We start from the raw sequence: 17,769 nt of genomic DNA on the forward strand, positions 1-17,769 counted from the left end.
TCTACTGATTTAATCTCCAGATCTTTTTCTATCTCAACCTTATCTTTTTTTACATCACCTGCTGATTTATCATCAATCTTGATTGGAATATTGGATTCTTCCATCTATACTATCTTACTTGACACACTTATATATACATAAAGATTTTTTTGTACAAACAATCAAATCTGAATTTAAATCCAGATACATCTAATTCTAATTTAATTTGGTGTATAGATGAATGCAGATACTGTATGATGAAAATAGAAGAAAAGTAAGATAAAGGTAACAATAAAAGAAAACATCTAATTTCCATGTTGTTTTGTTTTGATTTTCGAAGGAGAGAAGAGTGTGTTGTTGTTATGTTGATTGTTGATGTTTTGTTGTGATGTTTCATGTCCTTCTGGATTTCCATGTTGATGTTAAGGTTAGAGATGATGTGAAGAAAATATAGTGTGGATAGACTATAATAACAATGGTGGTACTACTCAATCTAATGATAAAAAAATGACTTTCCTATGGTGGGAAAGAAGTCTCCTTTCTCAAATTAAATGTCACCCAGTTGTTATCCCAACCATTGGATGAGTTTGACAAAAGTGTAATAGTAGCATCCGATAAAATTTAATGGCTATTATTTTATTTTTTTGGGGAAAAATTTAATGGCTATTATTGAAAACCCTGCGAAACTGTGTTATTTCGCTGCATCAACAAATCCTAATTCATCTTCTATTAAGCTAGAAAAGTGACATTTACTCTAATACTCACCTACACCATTTCAAAAAAAAAAAAAGTAATAGAAAAGTGACATTTACTGTATATTTGGATGGGTTAGCACTTGGATGACATAATATTTGGTGACAGATATTGACCAACTATAATGTTATAAATGTAAAAAAAAATAAAAAGTCTTTATAAAAGAGAGATAAAAAAACCACTTGTGATATTGTAGTGAACGAATGTCACTGATATCACCAAATATAGGCTAGATAACTCCTATGATAATACTATTGAATTAGGCTATCAAACGAGGGGAAAAATTAATTTGATTACTTTTAAATTAGGCTAGAGATATGTTACTATTAATTAGGCTGTTGGAATAGGAATTGAAACAATTAGAGAAAAGTATTATCATAATCATAAGAGTAGTAATAGCCAAATCGGTAAGACGGATTATTTCTAAGAATAAAGAAATAAGTGAAAAGAATAAGAGTTTAATTATGGTACACTGACTGTGTAAAGCAAGATTACACAGTCATCCATTAGGAATGTGCCACATCATTTACTCATAAGTTGTGTTATTTAATTTATAAAAAAATCTTAAAATTAATTTTGCTATTTTTTCTTCGTGCCTCATCATCAGTTCCCCTGTTCTCCTTCATTTTCACAACCGCTCTGTACTTGATTCTCGACAAACGAATCTGCAACTCTCTGTTGCATCCTTCCGTTTCTTATTGAAGGTATGGAATATCGTTAATCTCCTCCACTCTCTTCACAATCTTTATTTTTTGGTTTATCATATCCACGTATCAAATTCCCATCCTTCAGTTCTTCCCAGTTACTCATCTATTATGGTCTTTTTCATCGTTATACTTGTTTAAGTTTTTTTGTACATCTATTCTTGATAAGCTTTTAGATATTTGAGTGATAATATTTAGAATTTTTCATGTACATAATAATCGTAGCCAATCCCATGCACCTCTATTATTATGGTTTTTTCATTTTATAATTGTTATAGTAATTTAGATCGAATGTTTTCTTAATGATATATATAACCTCCAATCTTTAGTTTGCTGGTTGTTGTGGGTAGCATTACTAGTCGTGGATGTTTCTTCTGTGCAAGTATAATAAGCCTTTATAATAGCATATTATAGTAGATTTTTATTTTGTTGCTTTTCAAGTGAAACCACTATTTTACTTATATATATGTTGGTATATTGATTTCATCACACATGTACATAACAGGATTGTAGGTGCTACAATGACTGATCAAGAAATGACAGATATGCATGAACATACCACAGTGAATGGCTCAGATGATGTACTTGCAAATGTTATCGATGCAGATTCTCTCAATGATAGACCACCATCAGAGCTCCCCTTAGAGCCCTTTGAAGGAATGGAGTTTGCATCAATTGAAGATGTAAAGGATTACTACGTAAGGTACGCCAAGAAAAAAGGTTTTAGTTTTCGCATGGGTCGGGTTACTAAATCAAGAACGAATGGTATTGTGATTGGTCAAGAAATTCTTTGTTCAAAGGAGGGTTTTAGATCCAAAAAAAATTGAAAAAAGAAAATGGTAGTCTTAAAGTACACGATCAAACAAGGGTAGGATGCAAGTCAATATTGTACATCAAGAAAAATGAAGATGGGTGGATTGTTTCTAGATTTGTAAGAGACCATAATCATGTACTATTTTCCCGAAGAAGTTCACAACATCTTCGAGTACATAGAAAGAAAACCCCAGTGCAAAAAAAAACTTATTGATGTGCTTCATGATTCTGGTATAGGCCCTAGTAAAATAGCATCAGTGTTATGTACTGAGAGTGGCGGTGTTGAGAATGTTGGATTTAGCCAACAAGATGTTATTAATTATTTAAGTGTAAAGAGACAAAAACAATTAGAAAATGGAGATGCTCACTTGATGTTATCGTACTTTAAGAATTGTTAGTTGAAGAATCCTGGGTTTTTTATGCATTTCAAATGGACGCAGAAGGTAAATTAGCAAATTGCTTTTGGGTTGATTCAATGTCTAGAATGGCTTACAAATATTTTGGTGATGTGGTGACTTTTGATCCAACATACTTAACAAATAAATACATAATGCCCTTTGTCCATTCACTGGAGTTAATCATCACCAACAATCTATACTTTTTGGTTGTGCTCTGTTATGGGATGAAACTGAAGAGAGTTTTGTTTGGTTGCTACGTACTTGGTTAGAAGCAATGGATGGAGTTAGTCCTAAAACTATTATCACTGATCAAGACACTTCTATTTCTAATGCAGTTGCAAAGGTTTTTCTAGAGGTGAATCATCATTATTGTATGTGGCATATTGAGAAGAAAGTTCCAGAGTACTTGAACCAAATCTATCATCAACATAGCGAGTTTAAAAATCAATTTCACAAGTGCATTCACCAAACTATCACTTCTTATGACTTTGATTCTGATTGGGGAGCAATGATAGATAAGTACGAGTTGCAAGATAACAAATGGCTAAAGAAGATCTACTCCATTCGAGAAAAATGGGTTCCTTCTTATGTACGTCAGAGTTTTTGTGCTGGAATGTCCACCACCCAAAGGAGTGAAAGTATGAATAAATTTTTTAAGGGCTTTTTGAATTCAAGTACTCCATTGAGCAAGTTTGTGATACAGTATGAGAAGACTCTTGACACACGTTATAACAAGGAAAGAGAGAAGAATGTCAAGACAAGGAATTCAAAACCACTTCTACGTACTTTATATCCCATGGAAGAAGAGGCTTCAAAAATTTATACAAGAAAAGTGTTCAGGATATTTCAGGATGAGTTGGTTGGGTCCCAAATATTTATCGCAGAGAAAGTTAAGTTTTTTGATGAAGTTTCCACATACAAGATTCATGAAATTTACAAAGAAAAACCTAACTATCATGTGACTTTTCAGATCATTTCAAAAGAAGCAAAATGTAGTTGTCGCATGTTTGAGTTTGTGGGAATTCTCTGTAGACATGTATTAAATGTATTCATAAAGGAAAATGTCTATTCTCTCCCTTCTTAATATGTTCTAAGCCGATGGACCATAAATGCTAAGAAAGAAAAAAGTAAAGGAATTGCAATTGAAGACCTCGAGGAAGGCAGAAACAGAGCTTCAAGTACTTCATTATTTAATAGTATTATGGTTGAGTCTCTTGAACTATCTGAAAGAGGTTCACGCTCAGAAAAGCATGATGATATTGCAATTCAAGCTTTGCAGAAGGCAATCATAAAACTTGATCAATTGGATCTTGAAGAACCAAATGAAGAGTTTGATAAATCGAAATTTGAAGTTATGCCTAAAGTCTCCAATGACCAGACTATAAACTTGTGTGATCCTCCACGTGCGGTCCCTAAAGGTCGTCCACGCACTTTACAAATGAAAGGCAGTTTGCAATTGCACAAGAAAAATTCAATCAGTTGTAGTTATTGCAATTGAAAAAGGCCACAACAAACGTAGATGTCCAAGTTTAAAACATGGAAGGTATCTTAAAATTTACATGTTACAAGTAACTGTGCAGTTAATTTGAATTTTTCATTTTACCATGCCAAGTTTATTCAATTACAAACCAATGTCTTTTAGGTGTGATATCATCAATGGTCAATTTCAAATTCCAATGTTAAAGCTTCTAGTTTGGTTGATTAAGAGGTATTGTTGTTATTGTTTTGCTGGTAATGCTATACAATTATAATTTTGATCCTAAATATATTATTGTTACAAGATCATGTTCTTCTAGTGTTAATTCCTAGTATTGGTTTGTTGCAGACCTGTTTTCCCAATAAGGGATAATTTTGCCGAAGTCAAAGGTGGTGGATTTCTCTGATGTGATTCTAGGCTTTGGATGCACTTATGGCGTGATTTTAGGTTTTGGATGCGGTCCTGGTGTGATTTTCCATCTATTTTTCTGGTGGGAATTCCCCAACTTTTGTACCTCTGGTGCGGCTGTGCGGGTCTGATTTTGCAACTTTTCAGATTGTGTTTACTAGGAGGGGATCTGTTCGGTTTGATATTTGATTTGTAGGAGTTACTATTTTAGTTTCTGTAACACCCCGTTACCCAAAAGCAATAAAACAACATATAAACATCAGAGTATTTCACCAAACGGGCATGCTACATTGCAAATCCAAAATTCTTAAATAGAAAATAAAACTATTTAATTCAACATCAGTCATAACTTCGAAATAATGCAGCGGAAAGTTTTGCATTTCAATAACAACCACAACGATGTAAATCTCCAACAATATCTTGGCATTAAGCCTAAACAACAAAAGTCAACCAACAAAGGGCCACATCATCAAGTTTCAAAATTTGATACATAGGAGGAAAACAACAATAAAATAATATAAATATTCCCATCCCACGTATCAGAGCCCTAGACACGACAATGAGCCACCACCAACTACTCAGGATCACCTACAAGTTACCCATAGGAAGGGCAACGTTTTCAAGCAGAAGGGGTGAGATTCACAACAATAAATATAGATATTAAAATCATCAATTGAATATAACACCCTAAACAACAACACATTATCTTGTAAACATATATATGTATAAGTCACAAGCAACAACAACATCAACAATACACCATAATCACAATGTATATAAATATATAACACATATTCAACACCAACATCATCCACCAGATAAAACTGAAACAACAACCAAGACTCATGCAAATGACATGACCACTGCTAAGACACCATCTTAGACTTCTTAATGAAATGCATTATGCATGTGGTACCAATCAGGACCGAAGCCCTCACCGCTGTTGAGCAACTAGTACTCCAGGACCGAAGCCCTCACCGCTGTTTTTATGCATATGCAATGGACCTACTTGTGTATATCTACATACAACTGACCATGCAATGCAACTCCATGTGACTCCACTTAATCGACATGTATGATTAATAATTAAAACATACAATGCATCCTTCATCATCAATCAACATCCAACAGAGATTCAACCATTCAGAATGATGCACAATTAAATATAATTATGCTTAAACAACAACACTCGAACCTCATTAATCAAGCAAGCAGAACTGCACTCAAAACTGCACTAGCTCGCCTCGCGAGCACATCTGCTCGCCATGGCGAGTTCACAAAAACACTAGCTCGCCATGGCGAGTTCAAGGCGAACTCGAGGCGAGTGGAAATCAGGTGCTCTCGGGAAAAAGTGACATTTTCTCACTCAAACTCCAATTCTAAGTTCCTTATTCATCTTTTTAACCTAAAACTTCCACCATTCATCTTTATTATCATCTAGGTACCTTAAACCATCCCCAAAACATCTTATAACAACTTTTCAAAAATCAAGTTTTGTCTGGGCTTACTCGCCATGGCGAGTTGGACTGCTCGCGAGGCGAGCTATGAAGTTGCTCACTCGCCATGGCGAGCACAGCTACTCGCGAGGCGAGCGATGAACTTCTGTACGGGCAGAAAACTGGTTTTACCCAAAAATCCCATTTTTCTTCCAATCACTCCCCAAATCAGTTTACAGATACATAAGTAAGTGTTCTATGCGACCAGAAACTAATTCTAACCCCAAAATCATGCTTACAACTTCAAAATCATCATTCTAACATAAAACCCCAAATTCCCAATTCCTCACCAAAACCTGTTAAACTCAAAATCAGAAATCAGTAACTACATTATTGAAGTAAACCCCACCCTTACCTTAGAAATTGCAGAAAATGTACAGCAAAAATGATTCTTGGCTCTAACTTGCTCTTCTCTCCCTCTTCTCCCAAAGGTTGGTTTTTCACGTAAAACTGCTTCTGATACTATTTCTCAACTTCCCTCTTACTTAACTCCCTAATATTTCCATTAGCTCCCCATTAATTTTAATAATTATTAAATAACTCCCCAAACTCCAAAATAACTAATATTTCATACTTATTCTAATTATTATTAAATAAATCATATAATAAAATATTACACCACATAAATCACCCAAAAATCACATATACACAATTATATGCATATATATACTCCGCATAAATCACCAAACATCATATATAATAATATATATATACTCCACATAATAAAATAATTAAATAAATAGCTAGGGCGTTACAGTTTCAGCTAGTTGGCAGTTGCTTTTATTGTTTTTCTTTTTAGGCTATCTTTTGCTTCCACTTGTAACATTTTACTTTAATATAAGGAGTTGTTGTTTGTTGAATGTTATTGCTGCTACAAGAAGAAACAACACTGATATATCATCAATTCTGATATTATTTGTGACCATTTATAGTAAAGTTGTATAAGGTTGCTCTATGATGTTTGTCTTGGCAAGTTCATTGGCTATTGAGAATTGGTTATGATAAATTTAGGAGTATATGAGGAAGTATTATTAATTACTTGGGCATAATTTAAAATTAATATGGTAAATGCATTAGAATGAAGAACACAATTAAAAAATATATTACCTTTATTTTTACAATCTGGAAACAATTCAAAAGTACACCAATTTTATATTTACAATATGAAAGTCATTTTAAACAGTTGGGAAGACAATAAAGTACATGGTTTCATTTTCAAACACATAACATTTTATATGATACAATGACAAGTTGATAAAAAAAATGGTGGTCAACAATTGTCTAGATGGGAGGTGCATCAGTTGAAGTCTCAAACTTCTCTAGATCTTCATTATCTTCAATTTCATATTCAAACTTGGGTTCGAAGTACACTAGTAAAGGTTGAGTAAATATGTCCAATGCCCATAGCTACCAATGATACTCCTTTGCTCTGTCTACACGTGTGTTTTCTTCTCTTCTTCAGCAAACATCTCATTAGCAAACTTTCAAGAATGTATAATAATCTCAATTGCATGATTGTATATCTTTTTTTTTAGAATGCAAAACTTTCTGCCCTACTCAATATTGTTTGAACTTCCAGCATCAAGTCCTCTACTGTTTGAATGAATATGGTCAATACTGGCACAACTAAAAATGGTAGAGGTAACCGCAGCATCAGTTCGTAGCCTATCCATTTCGCAAAGTTGGTCGTCTGTAGCCAATGTTAGAGGGTCCAACGCCACTTCACCATCATTTTCCACACCCTTTTTCCCTGAGGAGAATGCCTAGCTGCAGCATTAACCTCATTACTAAATGTCATTTTCCTTTCCCCGACAGTCTAGATGAACATGAACTTAACTCCTCATGCTGGACATAAAGGAAAATAGAGATAAATAAGATTGACAGAAATTGAAAAGAACATAAACTAGACACGATTCAAAGCAAAACTTGTCATACCACATTGATCAGTTTATGCATTTCCAACGGTCATTTAATTCAGTCACACACTAAAGAAAACATATGGTGTCTTCTTTTTTCTATCAAAAGGCCATAATTAGTTTATAGAAAACATATGGCTTTTCCACTTGTTCAATGAATGGTAACAAATCTTTCATCTCAACCACACAAGAGAATCAAGAGTATGCTATTTGAAAAAATCTGTTCAATTTGTGGACTTATGTTACCAAGGAAAAGTAATATAAGTAAAATGCCAAGAATTTTTGAAATGAAGTTTTTTTTTTTTTAAATAGAAAATATTATTGAAAGCAAGCTCGTACAAGACGCACAAGCTACATAGATAGAGAAAGGTTTCGTATATAAGCAGACAAACCTCAAAACCAAAGAACCCCCACTAACATTCAACTCCTACAAACTAGCAAAATCCCACAAAAACCTGTTGGCCCTGTGATAGAAGGCAGCATGAGATGCCCGATGACAACACCAAAACAGCCACGACAACAAATCACGACGGCTTGCAATGAATTGACACACCAATCAGCAAAACAGCAGCTACAACCCTCCACAATGATAAGCCCAAAATTACCTCAAAAGACACTCCCCTGAATTCCAACACCATTCATAGTGAAGGCAAGAAACATTTTTCATTATACGCAAACTCCAATACCAAGACATCACCTTGATTTGGTCTACCATACTCAAATGTTGTTATGGATTCTATAATATTACTTGAGTTACTTTACAACAGAAAGAATGAAAGAGTATTGTTTTGTCTACTAATTTTAGGTTGTTTAGTTGAATTCTTTCATTTATAAGTACAATACTCTATTACATTTCAATCTATGGGGCTTCTGTTTGGTAGTTTCAATTGAGACAAAACATTTGAATCTATAGTTTCTATGGGGCGTTACAACTCTCCCCAAATTACAGAATTTCGTCCTCGAAATCTTACCTCAAGCAAACAACTCCGGATACGACTCCCGCATCTTACTCTCCAGCTCCCAAGTCAAACTTTCACCAGTCGCTCCCCCCCAAACGACTCTCACAAGAGGTATCTCTTTACCTCTCAAGGACTTCACCTTTCTGTCATCAATCCTCAATGGCATAGTCTCAACAGTCAAGTTATCCCTAACCTGCACATCATCATCCCTCGGAATCACATGAGAAGGATCCGCAACATACTTCCGAAGCTGAGAAACATGAAACACATCGTGCAAGTTCGAAAGATGTGGTGGCAAACCAACTCTATATGCCACTGTACCAATTCTCTCTGAAATCTGATACGGACCAATAAACTTAGGAGTCAACTTCCTCGACTTCAAAGCACGTCCAACACCCGTCAAAGGAGTGACCCTCAGAAAAACATGATCACCCTCCTGAAACTCCAGATCCTTTCTTCGCTTGTCATGGTAACTTTTCTGTCGACTCTGCGAAGCTTTCATCTTTTCCCTTATCAACCTGACTTTCTTAGTAGTCTCGTGAACCAAATCCGGTCCCAACACAACACTCTCACCCGACTCAAACCAGCATAAAGGAGTCCTACACCTCCGACCATACAAGGCTTCGAACGGTGCCATACCAATACTCGAGTGATAGCTGTTGTTATAAGTAAACTCAATCAAAGGTAAGTGACTATCCCAAGCTCCACCTTGTTCAAGCACACACACTCTCAACAAATCTTCCAATGATTGAATTGTCCTCTCCGACTGACCATCTGTTTGAGGATGATAAGCCAAACTCAACCTCAACTTCGAACCCAAGGCGTCCTGTAAACTCTTCCAAAATCTAGAAGTGAACCTCGGATCTCTATCCGACACAATACTCGACGGAACACCATGAAGTTTCACCACACTATGAATATAAATCTCTGCCAACTGCGCTACCGGATAACTGATATTAATAGGAATGAAGTGTGCCGACTTCGTCAACCGGTCGACAACAACCCAAATAGCGTCATGCCCCCTCGGAGTGTTCGGTAAACTCGTCACAAAATCCGTAGAGATACTGTCCCACTTCCACTCCGGTACATCTAACGGTGTCAACAACCCTGCAGGCTTCTGATGCTCAACCTTGGACTTCTGACAAACCAAACAGGCATAAACGAACTTAGCAACATCTCTTTTCAAACCAGACCACCAAAACAGTTTCTTCAAATCATGGTACATCTTTGTAGCCCCTGGGTGAATACTCAACCTACTCTTGTGACTCTCCTCTAGAATCAACTTCTTCAACTCTTCATTGTCAGGAATACAAACTCTACCTCTGAACCTCAGCACACCCTGATCATCAACTTTGAAATCACTATCCTCAGTGTCGTTACCAGAAGTCATCAAATCAACAAACTTCAAATCTTCTTTCTGAGCTTCTCGGATACTGTTCAAGAAGTCACTATCAATTTTCAACATTCCCAACTGTATACTCTGGGGTGACAATTCACAGACAAGACTCATATCTCTGAACTGTTCTAACAACTCAAACTCTTTCACCATCAAAGCAGACATGTGCAAAGTTTTCCTACTCAAAGCATCAGCAACCACATTGGCCTTACCAGGATGGTAATTCAAACCAAAATCAAAATCCTTCAGTAACTCTAACCACCTCCTCTGCCTCATGTTCAGTTCCTTCTGGTCAAATAAATACTTCAAACTTTTATGATCACTGAACACCTCAAATCTGGATCCGTACAAATAATGCCTCCAAATTTTCAAAACAAAAACCACCGCAGCTAACTCCAGGTCATGTGTAGGATAATTCTTCTCATGAACACGCAACTGCCTGGAAGCATACGCTACCACCTTACCATCTTGCATCAGGACACCACCTAAGCCCAGCTTAGATGCATCACAATACACAACAAACGGTTCTTCTGGTTTAGGCAAAATCAAAACAGGAGCAGTTGTCAATCTTCGCTTCAACTCATTGAAACTACTCTCACACTGAGCATCCCACACAAAAGACTTACCCTTACAGGTCAACTGTGTCAACGGAAGAGCCAATTTTGAGAACCCTTCTATGAACCTGCGATAATAACCAGCCAAACCCAGAAAACTTCTGATCTCAGTTACCGACTTCAGAGTCTCCCATTGTGATACCGCATCAACTTTTGAAGGATCCACTGCAATACCACTACCAGAAATAATGTGACCCAGAAAGCTCACTTCACTTAACCAGAACTCACATTTCGACAACTTTGCATACAATCTCTTTTCCTTCAACACTTGCAATACAATTCTCAGATGCTCTGCATGCTCCTCCTCATTCTTGGAATAGATTAAAATATCATCAATAAATACTACAACAAACTTATCCAGGAAAGCATGGAAAATTCGATTCATGTACTCCATAAAAACACCAGGCGCATTAGTAACACCGAAAGGCATCACTTTGTACTCGTAATGACCATAACGTGTCCTAAAGGCCGTCTTCTGCATATCTTCATCCTTCACCTTTATCTGATGATAACCAGACCTCAAATCAATCTTACTAAATATCTTAGCACCAACCAACTGATCCATCAAGTCGTCAATTCTAGGAAGCGGATACCTGTTCTTAATCGTAACTTTGTTCAACTGACGGTAATCTATACACAGTCTCATACTACCATCCTTCTTTTTGACCAACAACACCGGTGCTCCCCAAGGCGAAACACTGGGTCTTACAAACTTCTTATCTAACAGGTCCTCCAACTGTTTCTTCAACTCAGCTAACTCAGAAGCTGACATACGGTACGGTGCCATCGACACCGGCTTAGTTCCTGGAACAAGATCAATTGAAAATTCAACCTCCCTCTCTGGTGGCACATCAGGAATCTCATCAGGGAATACTTCTGGAAATTCATTCACTACAGGTAAACCATCAATCACAGCTTGATTTTCTAACGACAATTGTGCCATTAGAGAATACATCAGGATACCATCACGTTCAAACTGTTTCGTAGACAGAAGCTCAACCTCACCTTCATCCTCAGCAGAAGAGAAATGTACCGTCTTACTAAAGCAGTTGATATGAACCCGATTATACTCTAACCAATTCATACCAAAAATCACATCCATACCCGTCAACGGCAGACAAACTAAATCAATCACAAAATCTCTACCAAACATAGATATAGGACACCGCATACAAACAAGAGAAGTGGTTACTGAACCCTTAGCTGGAGTTTCAACAACCATTTCCCCTTTCATATCAGATACATCCAAACCCAACTTATATGCACATTCAATAGCAATAAAACAATGAGTAGCACCAGTATCAATAATAGCAATTAAAGGAGTACTATTAAAGAAACAAGTACCTCTGATAAGTCGGTCCTCATTAGGAGTCTGCGTACCAGTCAAAGCAAAAACCTTTCCACCAATTCTAGTCTTCTTCGGCTCAGGACACTGTGAACTGATATGACCTTCCCCATTGCAGTTGTAACAAACAATGTCCCCACGCTTGCATTCAGCTAAACTGTGACCCTTCTGACCACACCTGAAACACTTCCTATCATCTCTTCCACAAACATTACTCTTGTGGCCTTTCTCACCACACTTGTAGCAAACAATCTCGACAGGAGCATCTCTCCTCTTGGGCCTCCTATCATCACCCATCTTCTGTTTTCCTTTGTCAGCAGGAGCACTGTAAGGCTTAGGACGATTCTGTTGTCCCTTACCCCTCCTCTCACTCATAATCTTATAATGAGCTTTGGTGTCTTCTTCATAAATTCTACACCTGTTAACCAACTCAGAAAAGACTCTGATCTGTTGATATTCAATAGCCCTTTTGATGTCAGCCCTCAGCCCATTCTCAAACTTAATACACTTGGAGAACTCAGCTGTCTCCGCACTATAATGAGGATAGAATGTGGCAAGCTCCACAAACTTTGCAGCATACTCTGTGACAGACCTGTCACCCTGTTTCAACTCCAGAAATTCAATCTCTTTCTTACCTCTGACATCCTCTGGAAAATACCTGCCCAGAAACTCCTTCCTGAACATGGCCCAGGTTACCACAGCATCATCCTGTTCCAACACAGGCAACAGACTAATCCACCAATCATCAGCCTCTTCAGCTAGCATGTGCGTCCCAAACCGCACCTTTTGAACCTCAGAACACTGCATGACCCTGAATATCCTTTCAATCTCCTTCAGCCACTTCTGAGCACCGTCAGGATCATACCTACCCTTGAAAGTTGGTGGATGATTCCTCAGGAAAGTCTCTAACATCCTGGTTCCATCACCACCAGTCTCAACCTTAGGTTGCTGTTGAACAGCTTGAGCTACAGCCTCAAGCGCAGCAACAAGAGCAGCATCACTACTTCCAGTCATCTCGAGATTCTACACGACAAACAACAACTCAGAACAACAACAAAAAGCAACATTAAAGTTGACACTCTATCCTAGGTGGCTCAACACGACTCTACTACTTGGCCGGACGGACCAACCTGCTTTGATACCAATTTGTAACATCCCGTTACCTTAAAGCAATAAAACAACATATAAACATCAGAGTATTTCACCAAACGGGCATGCTACATTGCAAATCCAAAATTCTTAAATAGAAAATAAAACTATTTAATTCAACATCAGTCATAACTTCGAAATAATGCAGCGGAAAGTTTTGCATTTCAATAACAACCACAACGATGTAAATCTCCAACAATATCCTGGCATTAAGCCTAAACAACAAAAGTCAACCAACAAAGGGCCACATCATCAAGTTCCAAAATTTGATACATAGGAGGAAAACAACAATAAAATAATATAAATATTCCCATCCCACGTATCAGAGCCCTAGACACGACAATGAGCCACCACCAACTACTCAGGATCACCTACAAGTTACCCATAGGAAGGGCAACGTTTTCAAGCAGAAGGGGTGAGATTCACAACAATAAATATAGATATTAAAATCATCAATTGAATCTAACACCCTAAACAACAACACGTTATCTTGTAAACATATATATGTATAAGTCACAAGCAACAACAACATCAACAATACACCATAATCACAATGTATATAAATATATAACACATATTCAACACCAACATCATCCACCAGATAAAACTGAAACAACAACCAAGACTCATGCAAATGACATGACCACTGCTAAGACACCATCTTAGACTTCTTAATGAAATGCATTATGCATGTGGTACCAATCAGGACCGAAGCCCTCACCGCTGTTGAGCAACTAGTACTCCAGGACCGAAGCCCTCACCGCTGTTTTTATTCATATGCAATGGACCTACTTGTGTATATCTACATACAACTGACCATGCAATGCAACTCCATGTGACTCCACTTAATCGACATGTATGATTAATAATTAAAACATACAATGCATCCTTCATCATCAATCAACATCCAACAGAGATTCAACCATTCAGAATGATGCACAATTAAATATAATTATGCTTAAACAACAACACTCGAACCTCATTAATCAAGCAAGCAGAACTGCACTCAAAACTGCACTAGCTCGCCTCGCGAGCACATCTGCTCGCCATGGCGAGTTCACAAAAACACTAGCTCGCCATGGCGAGTTCAAGGCGAACTCGAGGCGAGTGGAAATCAGGTGCTCTCGTGAAAAAGTGACATTTTCTCACTCAAACTCCAATTCTAAGTTCCTTATTCATCTTTTTAACCTAAAACTTCCACCATTCATCTTTATTATCATCTAGGTACCTTAAACCATCCCCAAAACATTTATAACAACTTTTCAAAAATCAAGTTTTGTCTGGGCTTACTCGCCATGGCGAGTTGGACTGCTCGCGAGGCGAGCTATGAAGTTGCTCACTCGCCATGGCGAGCACAGCTACTCGCGAGGCGAGCGATGAACTTCTGTACGGGCAGAAAACTGGTTTTACCCAAAAATCCTATTTTTCTTCCAATCACTCCCCAAATCAGTTTACAGATACATAAGTAAGTGTTCTATGCGACCAGAAACTAATTCTAACCCCAAAATCATGCTTACAACTTCAAAATCATCATTCTAACATAAAACCCCAAATTCCCAATTCCTCACCAAAACCTGTTAAACTCAAAATCAGAAATCAGTAACTACATTATTGAAGTAAACCCCACCCTTACCTTAGAAATTGCAGAAAATGTACAGCAAAAATGATTCTTGGCTCTAACTTGCTCTTCTCTCCCTCTTCTCCCAAAGGTTGGTTTTTCACGTAAAACTGCTTCTGATACTATTTCTCAACTTCCCTCTTACTTAACTCCCTAATATTTCCATTAGCTCCCCATTAATTTTAATAATTATTAAATAACTCCCCAAACTCCAAAATAACTAATATTTCATACTTATTCTAATTATTATTAAATAAATCATATAATAAAATATTACACCACATAAATCACCCAAAAATCACATATACACAATTATATGCATATATATACTCCGCATAAATCACCAAACATCATATATAATAATATATATATATACTCCACATAATAAAATAATTAAATAAATAGCTAGGGCGTTACAGTTTCAGCTAGTTGGCAGTTGCTTTTATTGTTTTTCTTTTTAGGCTATCTTTTGCTTCCACTTGTAACATTTTACTTTAATATAAGGAGTTGTTGTTTGTTGAAGGTTATTGCTGCTACAAGAAGAAATAACACTGATATATCATCAATTCTGATATTATTTGTGACCATTTATAGTAAAGTTGTATAAGGTTGCTCTATGATGTTTGTCTTGGCAAGTTCATTGGCTATTGAGAATTGGTTATGATAAATTTAGGAGTATATGAGGAAGTATTATTAATTACTTGGGCATAATTTAAAATTAATATGGTAAATGCATTAGAATGAAGAACACAATTAAAAAATATATTACCTTTATTTTTACAATCTGGAAACAATTCAAAAGTACACCAATTTTATATTTACAATATGAAAGTCATTTTAAACAGTTGGGAAGACAATAAAGTACATGGTTTCATTTTCAAACACATAACATTTTATATGATACAATGACAAGTTGATAAAAAAAATGGTGGTCAACAATTGTCTAGATGGGAGGTGCATCAGTTGAAGTCTCAAACTTCTCTAGATCTTCATTATCTTCAATTTCATATTCAAACTTGGGTTCGAAGTACACTAGTAAAGGTTGAGTAAATATGTCCAATGCCCATAGCTACCAATGATACTCCTTTGCTCTGTCTACACGTGTGTTTTCTTCTCTTCTTCAGCAAACATCTCATTAGCAAACTTTCAAGAATGTATAATAATCTCAATTGCATGATTGTATATCTTTTTTTTTAGTATGCAAAACTTTCTGCCCTACTCAATATTGTTTGAACTTCCAGCATCAAGTCCTCTACTGTTTGAATGAATATGGTCAATACTGGCACAACTAAAAATGGTAGAGGTAACCGCAGCATCAGTTCGTAGCCTATCCATTTCGCAAAGTTGGTCGTCTGTAGCCAATGTTAGAGGGTCCAACGCCACTTCACCATCATTTTCCACACCCTTTTTCCCTGAGGAGAATGCCTAGCTGCAGCATTAACCTCATTACTAAATGTCATTTTCCTTTCCCCGACAGTCTAGATGAACATGAACTTAACTCCTCATGCTGGACATAAAGGAAAATAGAGATAAATAAGATTGACAGAAATTGAAAAGAACATAAACTAGACACGATTCAAAGCAAAACTTGTCACACCACATTGATCAGTTTATGCATTTCCAACGGTCATTTAATTCAGTCACACACTAAAGAAAACATATGGTGTCTTCTTTTTTCTATCAAAAGGCCATAATTAGTTTATAGAAAACATATGGCTTTTCCACTTGTTCAATGAATGGTAACAAGTCTTTCATCTCAACCACACAAGAGAATCAAGAGTATGCTATTTGAAAAAATCTGTTCAATTTGTGGACTTATGTTACCAAGGAAAAGTAATATAAGTAAAATGCCAAGAATTTTTGAAATGAAGTTTTTTTTTTTTTAAATAGAAAATATTATTGAAAGCAAGCTCGTACAAGACGCACAAGCTACATAGATAGAGAAAGGTTTCGTATATAAGCAGACAAACCTCAAAACCAAAGAACCCCCACTAACATTCAACTCCTACAAACTAGCAAAATCCCACAAAAACCTGCTGGCCCTGTGATAGAAGGCAGCATGAGATGCCCGATGACAACACCAAAACAGCCACGACAACAAATCACGACGGCTTGCAATGAATTGACACACCAATCAGCAAAACAGCAGCTACAACCCTCCACAATGATAAGCCCAAAATTACCTCAAAAGACACTCCCCTGAATTCCAACACCATTCATAGTGAAGGCAAGAAACATTTTTCATTATACGCAAACTCCAATACCAAGACATCACCTTGATTTGGTCTACCATACTCAAATGTTGTTATGGATTCTATAATATTACTTGAGTTACTTTACAACAGAAAGAATGAAAGAGTATTGTTTTGTCTACTAATTTTAGGTTGTTTAGTTGAATTCTTTCATTTATAAGTACAATACTCTATTACATTTCAATCTATGGGGCTTCTGTTTGGTAGTTTCAATTGAGACAAAACATTTGAATCTATAGTTTCTATGGGGCGTTACAACTCTCCCCAAATTACAGAATTTCGTCCTCGAAATCTTACCTCAAGCAAACAACTCCGGATACGACTCCCGCATCTTACTCTCCAGCTCCCAAGTCAAACTTTCACCAGTCGCTCCCCCCCAAACGACTCTCACAAGAGGTATCTCTTTACCTCTCAAGGACTTCACCTTTCTGTCATCAATCCTCAATGGCATAGTCTCAACAGTCAAGTTATCCCTAACCTGCACATCATCAT

At 36.7% G+C, this 17,769-nt stretch overlaps 1 protein-coding gene and 1 long non-coding RNA gene across 2 annotated transcripts; one reads left to right on the forward strand and one right to left on the reverse strand.

Annotated features, from left to right (window-relative positions):
• Nucleotides 1-2,921: 2,921 nt before the first annotated feature.
• On the forward strand, nucleotides 2,922-3,731 carry LOC112417139 (protein FAR1-RELATED SEQUENCE 5-like). Its single transcript, XM_024772168.2, has one exon. The coding sequence runs from the start codon at nucleotides 2,922-2,924 to the stop codon at nucleotides 3,729-3,731; it is 810 nt and encodes a 269-aa protein (XP_024627936.2).
• Nucleotides 3,732-15,778: 12,047 nt separating this feature from the next.
• Nucleotides 15,779-17,483, reverse strand: LOC120577633 (uncharacterized). The gene is made up of 2 exons (XR_005643604.1): nucleotides 16,996-17,483; nucleotides 15,779-16,532 (listed from the first exon to the last, which is right to left on the reverse strand). It is a non-coding gene; the product is annotated as an uncharacterized lncRNA (long non-coding RNA).
• Nucleotides 17,484-17,769: the final 286 nt, after the last annotated feature.

This window comes from Medicago truncatula, chromosome 8 (assembly GCF_003473485.1).
Source record: "Medicago truncatula cultivar Jemalong A17 chromosome 8, MtrunA17r5.0-ANR, whole genome shotgun sequence".
NCBI classification, from domain to species: domain Eukaryota; kingdom Viridiplantae; phylum Streptophyta; class Magnoliopsida; order Fabales; family Fabaceae; genus Medicago; species Medicago truncatula.

What these genes read in the sequence shown, in the direction of transcription:
- LOC112417139 (XM_024772168.2), top strand. Translation starts at nt 2,922, where the DNA reads ATGGATGGAGTTAGTCCTAAAACTATTATCACTGATCAAGACACTTCT.